General features: G+C 43.6%; 1 protein-coding gene across 4 annotated transcripts in view; it reads right to left on the reverse strand.

The window, feature by feature from the left end:
- COMMD1 (copper metabolism domain containing 1) overlaps positions 1-17916 on the reverse strand; it is a 76990-nt gene that overhangs the window by 17157 nt on the left and 41917 nt on the right. The window contains exon 4 of one of the 4 annotated variants that reach the window (XM_082756900.1): positions 16034-16858. The exons of the other annotated variants lie outside the window; for them this stretch is intronic. Coding sequence (XP_082613026.1) covers positions 16744-16858 — 115 coding nt within the window. The 3' untranslated portion in view covers positions 16034-16743. Of the gene's footprint in view, positions 1-16033; positions 16859-17916 lie in introns of those variants that run through there. 4 annotated transcript variants of the gene reach the window in all.

Consider the following 17916-nt stretch of genomic DNA (forward strand, 5'->3'; position numbering starts at 1 on the left):
GTGTAAGAGGAAAAGCAAAGGCTCGCAATGAGAGCCGAGGCTGTAGATCCAAAGAGCTCAGCGTGGGAGGACACTTGTGCCTGTGCAGAATCCCACTGAAGTCAAGCGGCCCCAGGCTCTGCCCACGCAGCTCCCTTTGCCACAGCTAATATTACAACTGTGCTTTATTAAAGCTGCCATTTCCAAATCCATCTCTAGAAGTGAATGCAGGCAGGGCTAAAATACAAAACCTGCCTTGCAGTCGATGCACGGCACACGGCTGCATCTGCCTGAAAGTTTAACCAGAACAGATCAGGGCACCGGTCCTCAACATGTTCGAAGAAACAACCTTGCCATGAAGGCTGTTTTAATGCATAGCACTTCAGAGCCTTCTTGACAGACATCATGTCGAACCAGAGCTTTTTTTAGAAACAGAAAAGATGCAAAGGAAAGTTATCTAATTTTGGTTGACCTCTCATTCTCAACTCAAGGACGAGTAGTACTGAAGTAGAAGTCATTTCCATAACTGAATTGCAGAGCAGTTATTTAACAATTAATGTGTGATCCACTCAGCATATGGGAACCAAATATAAAAATAAGCATGTGAGAATTGGAGATTCTTCTGCACAAAAAAAGGCTACAGCTCCTCCATGACAGATATTTAATTGGCTACTTCTTTCTTTCTTCCTTTCCCGTGACCAAGGGAAGGAGAGGGCTATGAAATATAAAAGAACTTAACCAGTTCTCCAAAAGAAAATGGAGATGAAGTGAATGACTCATTGAGCTTTCTGTGCCTTTGAAGCAGAGCAGAATTCTCTCTTTTCCTTTTCTTTCTTTCTTTTTTTTTTTTTTCCTTTTTAATCCACAGCAGCCACCTCACTTTTTCAGTCTGCACGCACAGTTTGGACACCAGCACTTAGCAGAGGGGGCTCTGCCTTACACATCTCTCACTGGCAGAAAATCCATCACGCTGCAGCCTCGTGCTCCTGCGTCAACAAAGCCCCCGATCTGTAAGCGGTCCTCCTGGGCAGGTGTAAGGTCAGGGGACTTTGCTTTAGGACTGCAAGGAATAGGATGTGCCTCACATCCTCCCCATTTCTGTGAGAGCAATAAGACAAAATTTGAAGTCATCCCTTCCGTAAGGAAGCAGGAAGAGGAGGAGGACGTGCAACACCAAGCCTGGTGCCTGTTTTTAGACAGCTGCACAGAAGCGGATATATAACAGAATTTGTGAGTGGGCCCGTGTCCTTAAATGTGTTTCCTTCTTTCAAACTTTGAAACATTAAAACCTTTATAGTCCTTACAAGCCTGTGGGCTTGTGCTGATAGCTGGTCTTTCTGCTTTAGTCCTGACCAAAAGACACTAACAGAGGCAGGGATTCTGCAGACCATCAGTGCACCATAGCAACAAAAATGCTTATCCCTGGTTTAAGTATCTTGCCTTTTTATTGTATTTCGCAGTCCCTGCTTACTGCCCTATTCAAGGGCTGGGTGGTAGTAAAGACCATATGGCAAGATCTGGATGGTGTTGGGGGGCAAAAAGGGCAAAAATGGTCACAAGAACAGGGAACATCTGCCTTGCATCCCCGCCACAGGATTTTCACGTTGCTCTTCTCCCTAGTCTATGCCTATTACATCCTCCTGTGTCTGTTACATCTTTTGTCAAGGTTAGGAGACATGAGCCAGCACAGCTTTTGCAGCAGCAGTAAATAATTAAATTTCCAGCTTTATTTCCTCCCAGCCCTTTTGCCTGCTATCACGGGGCTCCCTTTTATCTGCGCTGCTGCTGAATGCTGAGCAGGGATGCTGGCTGGCCCTTCAACACTCACACCCTGGCTGTCCCATCCTTTGCAAGCTCACACACGGCTTGGAGAGGCTTACAAAACCCAAATGCCTCCTTCTCAGGGGCACCACTGCCTTCCCTCTGGAGATTTAAGAACTTATCTCGGCGGTATTAATTAGTGAAGCTGGGTTCGGCTTGTGTTAGCTGTTGTTTGCATGCACCACAAAAACCATAGTGATTAATTTCCTGGAGCCTGCCAAACCGTTTTCGGGAAGAAGGCAGGAGTGTGTACCAGCACTGCTGCAGACGAAGAGAGAGGTGCATTGGCAGGGCTGCGCGGTGAACGCTGGAACGAGCCTGCCTGCATTATGCTTGACGCAAAGCCAAAAACAGTGCTTCATTTTCAGGACTAAATTTGCTCATAAATATGACAAACGGCTGAAAAGCTCTAAGAGAGTATGTATGTAGTGGCACATCGGGCTTCTTGCATTAATTCTGCTCTACTGTAGGCTTGGTAACGTGCCACTGGCCACCATAGACATGTGCTGTAATTTTTGTGGATAAAAAGATTTCCCTGAGATCAAGTATGCTGGGAAGCAGCTTTACATTTGGAACTGCCTTCATCCCCGCAGGTCCAATTAACAGTTTTTGAAAGAAAACTTTGCTACAGTGGTATTTTCTAAAATATCAGCCTTAGGAAAAGGATGTCCTTGCTATAATGAGCTGCTAACATAAACAGGAGGCCAAAATGGCATTTTTTCCCTTCTTCAATTGATTCCCCGATAAACAAGCTCTTGATCAGAACTCAGCAATCCCATTTAATGGGCATGTACTATTTTGTATGCACCTGCTTAACAAAGGGCTGCAATTATACACTGACAAAATACCTTAGCTTGATATTACAGACCTCAGCTCCTCACTTCAAATGGCTGTGGTGGCGGCGATCATTTTTTGTTTGGTTTTGTTGCTGTTGAGGCAGCACAACGGGGGCAGGAGGACAGAGGGCACCACGAGCATCTGCTGTGCTGTGTCCCACAGGTAACCTGTCCGTGCTCTTGGGATTGACAGGGGACAGGCAACAGAAGAGAAGTTCACCACCAGACCCCAGAAGAGAAGTTAACAACTAGAGCCAGCTCCGATGCTTGGAAGAGTTAGGGGGCACCACTAAATCCTAAATCCTGCATGGGATAAACCAAAAACTAGCTTCCACTATGACTTTTAACCCAGCCCATCAGTCACACAAAGAATGGAACAAGCAGGTCTTTGGAGCATATCAACCCAGGACAATGCATCTCTGCCAAAAAAGACATCCTAGGGATGCTCTCCAACAGAAACTCTTCTGACAGGTAGTCAAATGGTGTGCTACTGTGAAAGGGTTGATACCGATTTTAGCATGCTACCGAATTTTGAAGAATAAAAAGGTTACAGACAACCTTACACTTGACTTTTTCTTTTGTAACCTCTTTGGGTTATCACATACATTGCAAAAGATGGATGGAAGCATGGACAAGCTGTTCAATGGTTTTCTTTGAATTTCTCTTGGGCCGGTATACTGATTCAGCAACCTCGGTATGTAGAAAACATTGCCTCACCGGATCTGAGGAAACTCTAATACAGCAGTTTTGGGTATCATTTAGAAAACAACAACTCCCCAGACAAAAACAAACAAACAAAAACAAACAAACAAACAAACAAACAAACAAAAAAACACGGTTCAGAGATAGGTGAACTCTTTGGGAGGAGTAATAGCAAAGGGTCTAAAAAAGCTGACAAAGGTCTGCCTAACCTTCCTTGCCTCTGCCAAGGAGCACTGTCCTTCACTGGACTGGGGCTTCTGCATCCCTGACTTTTATGAATTTCACTGTGACATCAGGCAGTCCTGGGCAACTTTTTGCCAGTACTGACCTTACGAAAGACTTGAACACTGCTGATGTTGAAATCAGACAAACCTGGGAGATGCCCACAGAGACAACACCTGACAGCGACCACCACTCACCCTCCACTTCACCAAGCACATTGGACGCCAAATTTCTCCTGAATACAGCTCCAATATATCCTCCCTTGTCATGGCTTACTGCCTCTTCTGGACTCAGATGGCTAGTCCGTATTTTGGGGTGTCTTAAAAGCAAAAGCTGACAAAGACTGAGAAACGTGTGTGTGTGTGCATACACACTTTGTGTATATATGCCCACAGATTTTTGTCCGTATGGACACCGAGTTTTGTTCAGGTAGATGTGGTAGGGCATCAAATACCAAGAAGACATTTCCTTGCCATCAGTTCCAAGTTTCTATACAACACTATCTGCAAAACAAAACAAAACAAAACAAACAAACGAACAAAAAAACACAAACAGCTCTCTTCTGTTTCAGTCACATAACAACCCCCACGTCAAAGGTGCTGGTTGCGACGCGATAACCTTTCCTCTGCATCAATCCACTTAACATAGAAGAGAGAAAATCATGAGAGGAATGGTGACATGCCACTTTCCAGAGCACATTTCCCTCCCTACCGCCCACACTTCAGTTATTGCATTGTCCAGTCCTGTCCAAGGAGGCTATTTTGCCTAAGACTTGCCAGTGGAGAACACAATGTGTTAGAAAACAGCTCCTGGACTTCAAGAGGACAGAGCTGAAGCATGTCCTGAGATCAGGCTACAGGCAAAAAAAAACTTCTAAAATAAAAGTATCACCTTAATTTACAAGCTGGACCCTAGTTACAAGACATTCTTGTCTGATCTTGACTGATCTGCAGTCAGTGTGGACACAGGGCAAATAAAGATGATCGTATTTAGAGGCTGGGAGAGCAGAAGGGGTTTAAATAGCACCTAAAAGCACCATCACCTCTGCTCCAGTTACAGCACCAGGAAATGAGTGCCCATGACAGGACGAGAAGCTGAGGGCTGGCTACACTTCTTCTATTTTAATCACAACACCAACACACCGATAGACTCAGGGACTCCAAAAGGACATGTACAGAGTAAACAGAAAAGAGGAATATTTCAGCAGAGCACAAGCCCCATCTCCTCCTAAATCCCACGTCCTGTCACAGTCTCCACCACCCCACACCAAATCCGAGCTCCCAGAGGCAGCGTCCATCCACTTGCTCCAGCCGAGGAGCTGAGTCCTGACATAATGTTTAAAAGGCACATCATGGGGATGCATAATTTGGAAGGAGGGGTTAGGAGCTTGCATGTGTTCACTCAGGGCACATATTGCCTCATGGTATGGAAAGCAGGGCCTGGGAGATGTGTTCACACCGCTCATTGAGGCCTGCTCTGCTAGCAGGAGACCCAGCGGTGAATCTTGAGCAACTTCATGGATGCATCTGGAGTTCAGGCAGGGCAAGGCCCTGCTGGGCTTCCCCTTGAGGGAAAAACAAAGCAGGGATGAGAACGAGACTGCCTGCTCAGAGCTTAAGAAAAGCAGCGAGGGATTTCCCTTACTCAAAACCTCTCCTGCATATTAACAAAGCAAACTGCGCTCCTTCCTCCCTCGATGGTTCTCCAGGGCTGCTGTTGAAGAGCACATGAGGTGAAATCTCCAACACACTTCCAAGAAAGCCAAAGTCTTCCTGACAAGGCACTAATTGTGGCGTGCCCACTACAGAAGAGCCTGAAATCCACGGAGCTGTACATGCAGTGCAGTTTATCACCTCCCGTAGAGGAGCTGGGAAGGAGGCAGTAGGGTCACTGCCCATCTCTTTTTCATGGAACAGGATAAAAAAAGCTCATTTTCCATCTGGGCCAGTCCTTCAGTCCAACTCCTTTTTTATTACTTGTTTTTGGTTGCCTGGGACAGTGTGTCTCAAAACGGCTATTAATAGGAAATTATAGGCAAATACAACATCTCTGCTTATCCCTACAGTAAGTGATGAATTCTTCGTGAGCAAAATGACGTGGACTTTTAAAAATTGTGGGGAATTATTTTTAACTGTTGCTAAACTTATGGTGAGTCATTAATGACCCGGGGACCAGAAGACTGTACTTTCTGAAGTTGCTTATTATTCACGAAAACAATTAGTCAAAATTAAAAACGAAGCCCTAGAGCTTCCAGGAACTGGATACTGTTCCTTGAATCATTCATGAACAGGATGAAGACAATAAAGGCCATCTGGACCAACCCCTCACCCTTCGTAATGGGCATAATAACTGGAGACATTTTCATCAGCACAGGACAATAAAAATGTAGATTCCCTTCAGAAGCTTTGGATGCAGGGGAGGGAGGGAAGGAAACGCTGAAAACCAATTCCTATTCACTGACCTGACTGAGTTAAAGCCCAAGCTACATGATTTAAAAAAAAAAAAAAAAAAAAGCACGAAATAACAAACCAATGAAACAAACAAGAAAACAAGAGGAGACTTCAGTATCTAAAAATAATAGCCTGAGAAGAATGCTTACACTGGAAAACCAAGGAAATAAGTTCTAATAAAAAGACCTAGTGTTTAAAACCCAGATTAGGCTTTTTCCAGACAACACATTTAAAAGATAGTGTATTACAAGAAATAGAACTGAGGCCATTTCTTGTCATTAAATAATAAAACAAGATACTTCTCTCCATCTCTAACCCTTTTATCTGACTATAATGAGGAGACAGCACTTGATGTTCTGATCTCTACAGGCTCACTCACTAAAATACAACTACTGCAGGAGGAAAAAGACCCTGGTACCTAGGTCTTAAGTGCCAGGAGCACTCTCTGAAGATTTTCTGTCTCGGAATAGCTGCCTCCAAAACAACAAATGGACATTGCTTGCTGAGATTTACTGCTATTAGGTGAAATGACCAGAAAAACGTCTTTTTTTTTTTTTTTTTCCAGGTAAAAGCTCTAATCTCTGTCCTCATTATTTTCAGCTACACAGGGTAAAACAGAGTTTGGTGTTTCAGTTTAGGGAAAAACAGAATCACAGAATCACAGAATTTCTAGGTTGGAAGAGACCTCAAGGTCATCGAGTCCAACCTCCAACCTAACGCTAACAGCCCTCCACTAAACCATATCCCTAAGCTCTACATCTAAGCGTCTTTTGAAGACTTCCAGGGATGGTGACTCCACCACTTCCCTGGGCAGCCTGTTCCAATGCCTCACAAGCCTTTCAGTGAAGAAGTTCTTCCTAACATCTAACCTAAAACTCCCCTGGCTCAACTTAAGCCCATTCCCCCTCGTCCTGTCACCAGGGACGTGGGAGAACAGGCCAACCCCCACCTCGCTACAGCCTCCCTTGAGGTACCCATAGAGAGCGATAAGGTCACCCCTGAGCCTCCTCTTCTCCAGGCTGAACAAGCCCAGCTCCCTCAGCCGCTCCTCGTAGGACTTGTTCTCCAGGCCCCTCACCAGCTTCGTCGCCCTTCTCTGCACCCGCTCAAGCACCTCGATGTCCTTCTTGTAGCGAGGGGCCCAAAACTGAACACAGTACTCGAGGTGCGGCCTCACCAGAGCCGAGTACAGGGGGACGATCACCTCCCTAGCCCTGCTGGCCACACTGCTTCTGATACAAGCCAGGATGCCGTTGGCCTTCTTGGCCACCTGAGCACACTGCTGGCTCATATTCAGCCGACTATCCACCATCACTCCCAGGTCCTTCTCTGCCTAGCAGCTCTCCAACCATTCCTCTCCCAGCCTCTAGCTCTGCTTGGGGTTATTGCGCCCCAGGTGCAGGACCCGGCACTTGGCCTTGTTAAACTTCATGCAGTTGACCTCAGCCCATCGATGCAGCCAAACAAAGCAAAACAAAACAAAACAAAACACTACTATGTGTTCGGAGTTTCCTTTACATCATCACCCCCTCATTCCCTCGCTGACCTGAGATGTTCTGCTGCAGACGCAGACGTGCACCATCAGCTGCCAGCTCCAAAACAGAGCCAGCAACAAGCACAGTGTCTCATGCAGCTCTGAATTTACTTATGAAAAGAAACATTTTGGTTCATTTCTCAAAGGAGGGTTGGGGAATCTGGTCTGTGGAGCCTACAGTGTACTTTTCCTTAAACATACATCTTGAGCTTAGTCTGTGATCTACTTTTTCCTTCAGTCACAGATTCTCTTCCTGATATTGCTTGTCTTTTATGCCTCAGTGCAGGCATTTTGGGACTCTTCACTGCCAGCAGGAAACACAATTTCAAGCCATACAAGTGGGAAAAGAAGCATCCTCTACAGAGCTGAGTTTCACATCTCTTCTTTGGAAAAGACAGCATCAGTGAAAAAAAAATCATTTTCACATGGTACATTCAATTGATACTTGAAACACCAACCTTGATAGCTTCTTTACATTGAGGTCATGACTGCACAATTGCTGACATTTTCTAACAGCAAGCAACAGCTCTAATGCCAGTGTTAAAAGCGCAGAAACATTATAAATATATAATGAAGCATTAGAAGAGCTGCTTGCTGTTCCTTCTGTTGACTTAAACATCACACTTCATTTTGCAATCTAGAATTGAGTGTAAGTAAGTAGCTGGCTGAAGATTAAATCTAACATTTCGGGTCACAAAAACAGCTTGGAAAGAGGTGAAATGAAGGAAAAGAGCAGTTACTGGCTTCAGCATTCATTCTGCTGCTCTGCCTCACTTCATTTGTTCCCACACCCCAGTCTGTTCCTGACACCCCTGCTCGAGTGGCTGATCTGCTTAAACCTATGGATTTGTGTTTCTTTCCCATTCCTCCTCCTGTGGTTTCAGCAGGCCCATTGTTCTTACCCAAACCCAGGCCTGCAGTCCACAGGCTCTCTCCCTCCATCTCAAACCCTTCCTGGGCCACACATAAGGAGAGCAGCTTCCCTTTTCCACAGAGGTGCAATATCTTTGCCCGTCTCTACCTCACGTTGTCGATACCCCAAACTTCCTTCCAATAGGTTTTCGGATTCGTGCATCATCCACCTACACAGAAGTTGTAAGCAAAATGACAAGTGGTATTCATGGTTTACAACGCCCTTTACCCAGGACAGCCTTTGGAACATGTTTTGCACTGGATCAGGTTTGAGACTTCTTCCCATTTCCTCCCCAGAAATGTCTCCAGGGGGTTGTTCTCCCACCCAGCTCTCAGCTGTGCAAAGCTTGCTCTGAAATCCTCATAGAACAAGGAAGGCATCTGTACTATTACATCACAACACAGCCTTTGCTCCTACCACGATGACTATGTGATCACAGCAAAGAGAGCTGAAAGAAAAGCCTAATGGAAAAGAGTCACATTTATAGTGGTGGGAAAAAGAAAAGAAAAAAAAAGAAAAAAAAAAAAAAAAAAAAAAAGAGCTGTTTCTTCCTCTTAATCCTCCCTTGTTGTTTTCCATTAGCAGTTTGATAGAGAAGAGTAACATTTTTGGCACGCCTAATGCAATGGATTTTATCCCAGAATCCTTTAAGCATTTGCAATGGATGAGAGAAAGCTAACTACAAAAACTGATCTCACACTCTTACTTTGGAGCAACCTGCGTGTGAAACCTCCCAAGTGCCCAACAGCTCCAGCAAAATGCTTTGGGCTCCACAACTCCAAGAAGATGATCCTACACTACAGGCACCATCCCAACAGCCTACACCCAATGGGATCATGGCACTTCTATTCCTAATTCTGCTGTTTATCGTTTTGGTCCTTTATCCATGGATTAAGCAGCTCTAGGTGCATAACAGGAGACTGACACCTCCCAAATGCAAAACTGGGGCATTTAAAAGAAGAGGTGTTTAAAAAGTGGTCCTCCAGCTAGCAGCAGATCTGTTGCTTAGTATTTATACCCAAACATCTTGGAAAAGGCACCTTTTCAGCCACACATGCTAACGTTAATGATTAATGTGCTTCTATACGGAGACGAGAAGAGGAGCAGGTGTAGCAAAAAGATAACAGTAGTAGGAAAAGGGCTGTTAGGGAGCTAAAGAGTAAAGGTCAACCAACGGAGAAACAAGGATCCATCCTGATAGCTAGAATCATAAGTGTTGGAAAAGACCTCCAAGATCTTCTGGTCCAACCAACACCCTACCAATGTCACCCACCAAACCATGTCCCTAGCAAATTTATTGTCTCACAATGAAGGAAGGACAACAGTCTTTGCTGCAAATATGGAAACGTTTCCTGTTGGGAGAGAAGAGAGCCTCACAAAGCCTTTACCACTCCCGTTATGCAACTAACATCAGGCCCTACAGACAGAACTACATAATACACATGAAAGACTTGTGGCTGAGGAAGTCAAAATTAGGGTGTATTTTCTCCCTCTTCCTTTTTGTGAGCAAGCAGACATGACAGGGCAGCTAAATGAGCCATCTGAGACTTAATTTCCATGAAGCACAACTTAGGATGGAAAAGAGAAAATCAAAGCAGCCTATAAACGAAGTTACCCATCTCGGAAATACTCCTCAATACCATAGTCTGATTTTGAACGTTTGTCATGTGAGTGGCTTAAAAAAAAAAAAAAAAAAAAAAGAAATGTGACCAGAACTTTCAGCAGTTTTGCTCCTCACGTGGGACTCACATGACTCCTCACTCCTCCTCACGTGGCTCCTCACGACTCCTGGCTGGGAAGAGGAGGGCTCCTTTCTGATGACCCGCTCTGAGGAAGGGCTATGGTGTTCACAAGCACAAGGACAGAGAAAATGAGGGTCATCCTCATCTGCTTCTTTGAAGACTCCTCTTGATTAACACAAAATAGCCTTAAAATTGCACTGACGGGTGCCTGCAGCTCTTTGGAAGAGCACAGACAAGAAGCACGGATACAGCACCCCAGTAATAGGACGAGAGCAGTAAGGCATGGGCGTATTTTGACTGGGCAATAAAGGACTGGTTTTATCACCAGAATTTGATATCCTGCACTATTCATACGGACTGAAGAAGACAGTAAATGCCCCTAACTTGATAACGTGAACACAGCAATCCTTTGGGAACTACCACAACAAGGAAATTCACACAAAACTTTGGCTTCAATGCCTGAGCCAGTCCGGTTATTTGGGAGATGCCAGTTCACAGGGCAAGCGCCCACCTTTAGAGTTTCAAATCCACAAATTTAGTAATCCACTAGCAGTCTGTCATCTTCCATTTAATTTCTAATGCCCTTACTGTTCTGGTCATGGATTATCCAGCTTTTGCTTTAAAAATGGTGTGCGCAGCATTAGACCCGTATTACATAAAGCCATAATACATTCAGCGTGAGAACAGTTTGGCTACGAGCGCAAACCTGTTACATAAGCTTCAGAGGAAACTGGATTGTGAATGGATTTCATCTTGATCAATCTGTCCTGAACTATAATCTAGCTCCCAAAAACGTTGCTGCACTTCCCTCCATGTAAGAGAAAATCGTGAATATGTTTGAGACTAGCTGGTGAGAAAATAGAAATGTTGTTTGCCATGAATGCTTATATTGGTGATGAATGAATGTTAGCATAAATGTTTTTGTGACTCTTCTTTTTCTCCCTGAGTGAGCTTCACATTAATTTTATATGTATTTACCATCCATTAATGATGACACCTATAAAACCAGATTGATTTCCATTACAAAAACCTCACAAAATCCAGAAGAGGCAGGGAAGAATCACACAAATTGATGGCCTCATCAGATGACAAAGACTGGGACCTGTTCCTAAGTCCTGGTTAGTGAGGGGTCACTGCAAGCTGACAATGGCAGCTGATGGACAAATTAAGGTGTGGATTAATTTTCATAGCTGCTAAACAGGCTTTGTGCATGAAAATGTGGCAATAGGTGAAGGGATGTGAAAGACCCACGGTTAAGGGCAAGGAATCTTTCTGATCCTTAGATGTATGGACGAAAAATTGCATCTGGGAATTGCCAGCTTCAGAAAATGAAGTCCTGGCAGCAAGCAATCCCACCCCTCCTCCCAGCCAAATCAAGGAAAAAGCAAAGAACAGCTTCCTGAAGCTCTTTGCACCAGGGGAAGGCAATCACCCATGAAAAGGAAAAACAACAGGCAAAACTGAAAAAACAGGGCTGGCTCCCTGTCTGCAAACCCAAACATTGTTCCAGGAGCCTCCAGAAGCCTGAAGAAATTTTAAGTCCCTTTCACTCATATTTGATTTTTGTTTCTTTTTAGGCATGCCTAGCAGGGGCATCAGACTTTGTGAAGGAAGCTTCTGGTCTTACAAAGAGATTTCTCCTGTTTTTCAGTTTTTACGGTGCATGCTTTAGAAATTAGACCTTTAACCTGAGCGGAGTTTCCAAATGAATTAAAAGCAGAAAAAAAATAATATAAAGTCCAAACCTGAGACTACAAACTTCTGCTATTACTTTCAGCAATCTTGATTAATGTGAGACTTGTATATTCTCTGTAGAGTAAGCAAGTGCCAGTGCAATGTCTTACGGTGTGAAGTGCCTTGTTCGAACAGACCTTACTCCCATTTGAAGGTTTCATTACCAACAATTTTTTGAAGCTATGAAAGCTTATTTTTCCTCAAGCCTTGAAGTACCTGCAAGGACTTTTTTTCTTTTTTTTTTTTTTCCCTCAAAAAGCAGTACACTTACTACTTGTACATCTCAGAAATTATTCTAGCAGGTTAAAGGCTGATGGAGCATGGCACTCAATATCCTAATCAATGCAGCACTCAATGAGCTAGTTTTCAAGATCTTGCCAGTCATCTCACCTCTGAACCATTATGGCTGAGAATCTCAGTTAAATGGGTTAAGTGCATAAGGGAAGAGAAGAGAAACCCATAGTTTCATTTGATGACAGCACTTGGGCTGCAACTTGGGCTTGGTCCCTTCTTGACCGCAGCTGAGTACTTCGTTCTTCTGTACATACGACATTAGCTTAGCATCACCTGGAGGCTTCAGCATTTCTTTCATATATCCCTGTTTATTGGCACCTGTCTAAATGCTTGTTCTTAAAATTTAGGAAATTGAGCTCTCTGGAATCTGCTAATGAAAGGTTTATTACATTTAATTGAGGGTGACTTTGCATCTGGGTTGGGTTTATTGCTATTTTAAACACATACCTACTGCATTATTAGGAAATTCTATAAAATGATCAATATTCTGTAACATAAAAAGCAAAGTTATTTTGGGTAATCAGTGAAAAAAAGGCACAATGCATATCCCCAACATTTTCAGTTTTGCTCCCTTGGTGCGTAACACCTTTGCTTTGGTAGCTTCCCTCAATATCTACGTCCTGCATCTTGTCACAACTATGATCCTCAAAAAAGCACAGAGTAATTAAACACAAATTTCAAGTTACAAAACAAAGTTGATCACATTAGCTGGTAAAACAATCCATATTCCTGTCTGAGCAAGCTTCAAAACACCTCTGTTAACTCGTGCCTCAGATAAGCTCTAAAAATAGCTTGCCCTTAAGAGAGTTTTGACCAAAACAAATAACCCAATTTAATAAGCATCACTCCCCTCATTATCCTCAAAGCGTTCTGCCTGCCGAAGGAATTAGGAACAAAAATAGCAGTTTTATCTCTCTCAAAGCCACCGAACTTACAGGGTCCTAACAGAGTTTCAGCTTGGAGGAGTGCACCCACCAGCCTGAGCTATCTGGCTTTAGAAAAGAAAGCCAGGAAATGGTTAGTGAGCTCTTCTAGCACCTTTAAGGGTAGGATGTATTACAGTCAACAGAAGAGAGAACAATTCCACAAGTTCCACCTCAGCTCCTGTTTGTGGATTAGCAAGTGTTTACACTTTCCTCAAAGCACAGGACTACAGGCATCACCCGTGAAGCTAGCAACTGAACTTGGTGAATAACCTCCAGAACAAACCCAAAATTGAAAGTACTGTAAATAACAGATGGCTGTGAAAAATACAGAACGAACACACGAGAAGACCGTACCTTTCAGTGAGGCTTTTCATTAAAACATCCACACTTAACTACCTGTGTTTCTCCCAAGTATTGTTAAATGTCCGTATGAAGTTCCATCTTTCAAAAATCTTCTCTGCCACTACCAGGATATTTACTGGTAACAAAACCTGATGTTTTATTCATGCCAAATATGCCACAGAAACATTTGTTACATGTGTTTTTTTTTCCTACAGAGCTGGTGTCATTGTCAGACCTGAGCATCTCATAGATATCCCACCCCCAAAATCCTGCATATCAACCTCAATTCAGAGATAAGCAGAGTACTGTGTCCATCTGCCATGCTATTTTAAAATATCATATTTATTGACAAAACTTCACATCCAAGTGCCTGGACTTGCTTACTTTGGCCCCAAAAACTACTGCTTGTACTGGATGACATGCGAACAAGAAAGACTCTTTTTGTGTAGCTGTAGTTAAAGAACAGCCCTCACTAAATCCCTGTGCGCACCCCTGGAAAGGTGCTTGCTAGTACTTTTCCATACTTGGTATATTTATCGCTTTGAAAGATATGCAAACCTCGTGCATTTCTACCTAATACACTGTCAGAAATAGAAATTATTAACAGCAGATTGTTAACAGGATTTCTGGCAGTATTTATAAACTATCTCTGCAAGTGAGGGATGAGTCTTCCAACTCCTCCAGAAAGACACAATATCTGACGATAGAGAATTATAGAAAGAGAAGAAATGCTTTTAATTAAAATGATGCAAAACGAAGTGCAAGTGGTTACATGCATATGGTTAAAGTACTCACAGGAGCACTGGGAAGCCAGCTGGACAAACACTGTCAGTGTCTCCCTCCTTAAAGACAGAAGACACCCCCAGGAAACAAAAAACATGGTTAGAAAATCAAAGAAAGGTCCCAAAACATACTCAAAACCCTTCCTAGAAAACAAAGCCTATTGCTCCATGACACATATCTAATCAAAGCGGGCATGTGTGGGTGCTTGCTGCCAGTGGGGTCGGGCTGGGGAACGGCAGCCCTCGTGCAGGGGACTCGAGCCAGCCCCGTGCTGCACCGGGAGGTCATTGTGCAAGCTGTCCAGGGCTTGGAAAAAAAATATCACGAGCTAAAAATAACCCATAATCTTTATTTTTAATGCTCGCCACTAGCTTCAGTGGTGCAAACTTTCCTAAACAGTTTGCGGATGCATTTTTGAAGCAGATAATGAAATTCTGGGACGTTCTGATTTTTCCTTCTCAACACTAGTGTGAAAACCTAAACATACACAAAACACTGGATATGGCGTGAGAGAGTATATCTGACCTCAAGTTGTTTTTTTTGCTGTTTATAATGCACAGAAACAACCCCCACCCCGGGACAGTGATGGAAACAGCTTTCTAAGGGTCTGTGAGTGTTAACAGGCAGTGCAAGAAAACGGGTGGGAGACTTAAGCCCAGCAGAACCAGAGGGAAGAGCATCACTGAATGACACGTTGCAATCTTGTCAAGGATGACATCTAAATGAAAAGGCAATGCCTGGTGCCCAGGTGAGTTTGCAATTCTCTGCATCTCACCAGAAACTGCTCGTAAATCAAAGGGCTGCGTGACTTCAAAGCAGAACGCCTAATTGCTAATAGAACCCCTGCCACGCCATTTTTGAGATAATGGCAAGAAAAACAATGTTTTAGGATTTAGGATTGGTTAGGTGCTATCTGATTAGGATTGGGGAGCTATTTGGTGTTGTCATCTCCACCTGAAGAAATGGGAAGGACAACTCCACCCGCACATAACCAGGAGCTGAGCAAATCTCCTTGCACCTCCCTGCAACCCAAGCCAGGGAGTCTCAGAAAACCTCATCGCAGCAGACAGACATTAATTGTTCAAGAAGAAGGAAAGCCTTGGCAAAACAAGCCCTCTCTCTGGGCAAACACACCCCGTCCCAAACCATTTTCCAAGAAGCAATTTGTAAAGCAGAACAGGCACTCTGAGAGTTAACTCAGCGAGCGGTTGCTGGAAATAGCCCTGACCAGATACCAGCCTAGTCCTGAATGCGAAATGTTGAAAACCAAGTGTCCACAACTGCTGCCCAGCTGGCAGGAGCGGATTGCTCGCAACGCTTGAGCCCTCTGCACTTCACCAGACAAAAACGTCTTTCTTGGGAGATGTGACTTCACAATCGGGCGCTGTAACAAGGACTTCGATTCAATGCCAAGAGAACAATAGAAGACCCAATCCTTCCCACGTGAGCGAGCTGAATGCTTTATTTATTCAGGTCACTGTAAGGCAAACTAAGTTTTAGAGATCGAGCCTGTGTTTTTCATGTATCAAGGCCAAAAAGGACTAAATTTAAATACCACAAATAAAGGAGACACTGTTCCAGTCCTTCAGCAGATCCTCCTCACCGCTACGCCTCCTTCACGAGGCACCTGGCAAGCCAACGTGAGAGCAGCTGAGCTTCGGAGCAAAAACACCTCCTTCCCTGCTGTAAGGAACCAAGAGGAGAGAGTGCCATCTGACCCACCACTGCACAAATGCTGCAACAAAAGGGGAAAACTCTTATTTTCCCTCCCAGGCTTTGCGCACGCATGCACACCCATGTCTTCTGAAATGAATGCCTACCAGTGACCCTGCCAAACCCAGCGTAACCACATGTAAAAAAAACACATTACAAAAAAAAAAAAAAAAAAAAAAAGAAAAGCCATTTTGCAGAGTTGATTTATAAACGCTTTACTCTGGGCATTCAACTAACATACTCAACTGCAAAAGCAATGATAAATTACTGCATGTGCGACAGTAGGCAGAATATCAAATGACAGAAATAACGCTGTCTCCTTCATTGCTTGTTGTTTTTCTTCCGTTTTCATTTAAAATGCACTTTGGAGATAAGCACAAAAAGATTCCTTTTCCCAGGTCAGATGCAATGAACTTGTCCTGAAAGAATTTAACCTTACTTGCTTGTGATTCCCCAGAAACACTACAAAAAACACAACGCTTTCTGCACGGTGGGGAGAGCAGAAACAAAAAATGAAGCTTTAAAAGCCAACCACTGGGGATGCCACCAGCGAACTGTAATTGTCCCCCTGTCCCAGTGCCAGACGTGAAGAATTTGCTTTGCTCATCCTCACATGGCTCTGCTGTTCAGCTATCGCCCATTACCTCACCACCTTTTTCTGTTTGGGGTTTTTCTTTGGCTATGCAAATACCCGCACAGCATGACAACGCAGATAATTGGATTTTTTTTGGAAGGCAAAGTTAAATTCAAGGCTACAGCTTCTCTCTGAACACCTGGGTAGAGGGCTGAAAACAAAGCTGTGGCGGTGGGAGCTGGACGTCAGCACAGGTTTTCCTGGCAGCAATCTTCCCAGCATGGTTGGCAGCACTGAAATGCGAAAATGTGAAAAGTCTTTAAAAACTGGTATCGTTTGCAGGGCAGCATTCGACAAAGCAGCTCCTTAAACTGAAAGCCCCAATACGAAACCTAGCAAGAGCTGTTCCCTTACCAACATATTAGCTGCTACGTGGTTTGCATATTTTGCATGCATTTTTGTATATTTTGGATTACAAATCACCCCATGATCAAGTGCATGACACACGTTCTCTGATTTGCTATTAAGGTAAAATATACTTCTGTAAAGTTACCGAGTTCTGATAGCCTTGACTAAAATCTTCCTCTTTTTGACTGACGCATCTCCGAACAAAACCAAAATTAAAGAGACCTAATTGTTTTTGCAGAAGCACTCACATCTCTGGTAGCAGGTTTAGAAAACTACTTGCAGACGCACAGAAACATTTTGTTGGCAACAGCAGATCAATTTTTGTGTGAAGGTTTTGTTTCGTATGGACCATTAGAGGAACAAATTCTTCAGCCAACTCTTGTGTTTTTTTTTTTTGTTTTTTTTTTTTTATAAACAGAAAAGCATCTTATCTTTCCATTATTTCTCTTGCTATAAATGTGCAACCTTCATCACAAAATTGGGCTCATCTTGAATTTCCATCTTGTTTTAAAAACTGTCTGAGCAATCAAATATAAAAGCCAAACCAAAGGAAAGAAACAGGACTCCTCCAACACCACAGGATAACAACCAGCAAACTCTCAGCTTTTAAGGATGATGTTACAAACACAGCTACTACAATACCAGTGAGATGACACAAGACAAAAAAACACCTCACTAAAAATTCCTTTCATAGCACACACTTCCTTTCAACCCCCTTCTTACCGCAAGTTAAAGAAAAGACTATATATAAACCTACCAGAAAGGAGCAGGAAAATGCTGCCACTTGAAGCCTAAGCGTGTACGTGTTTGGGGAGAGTCAGGGTTGAGCAGAAGCAAGATAGGAAAAGATGACAAATGGTCATCGTCTCCAAGGACAGACAGCAAAGGTATGTGTCAGTATCACAAAAACTTCTCTTTACTGCATCCTTTGAACTTGGAAGGT

The sequence above is a fragment of the Aythya marila genome, assembly GCF_965140915.1.
Source record: "Aythya marila genome assembly, chromosome: 3".
Classification (NCBI taxonomy): Eukaryota; Metazoa; Chordata; class Aves; order Anseriformes; family Anatidae; genus Aythya; species Aythya marila.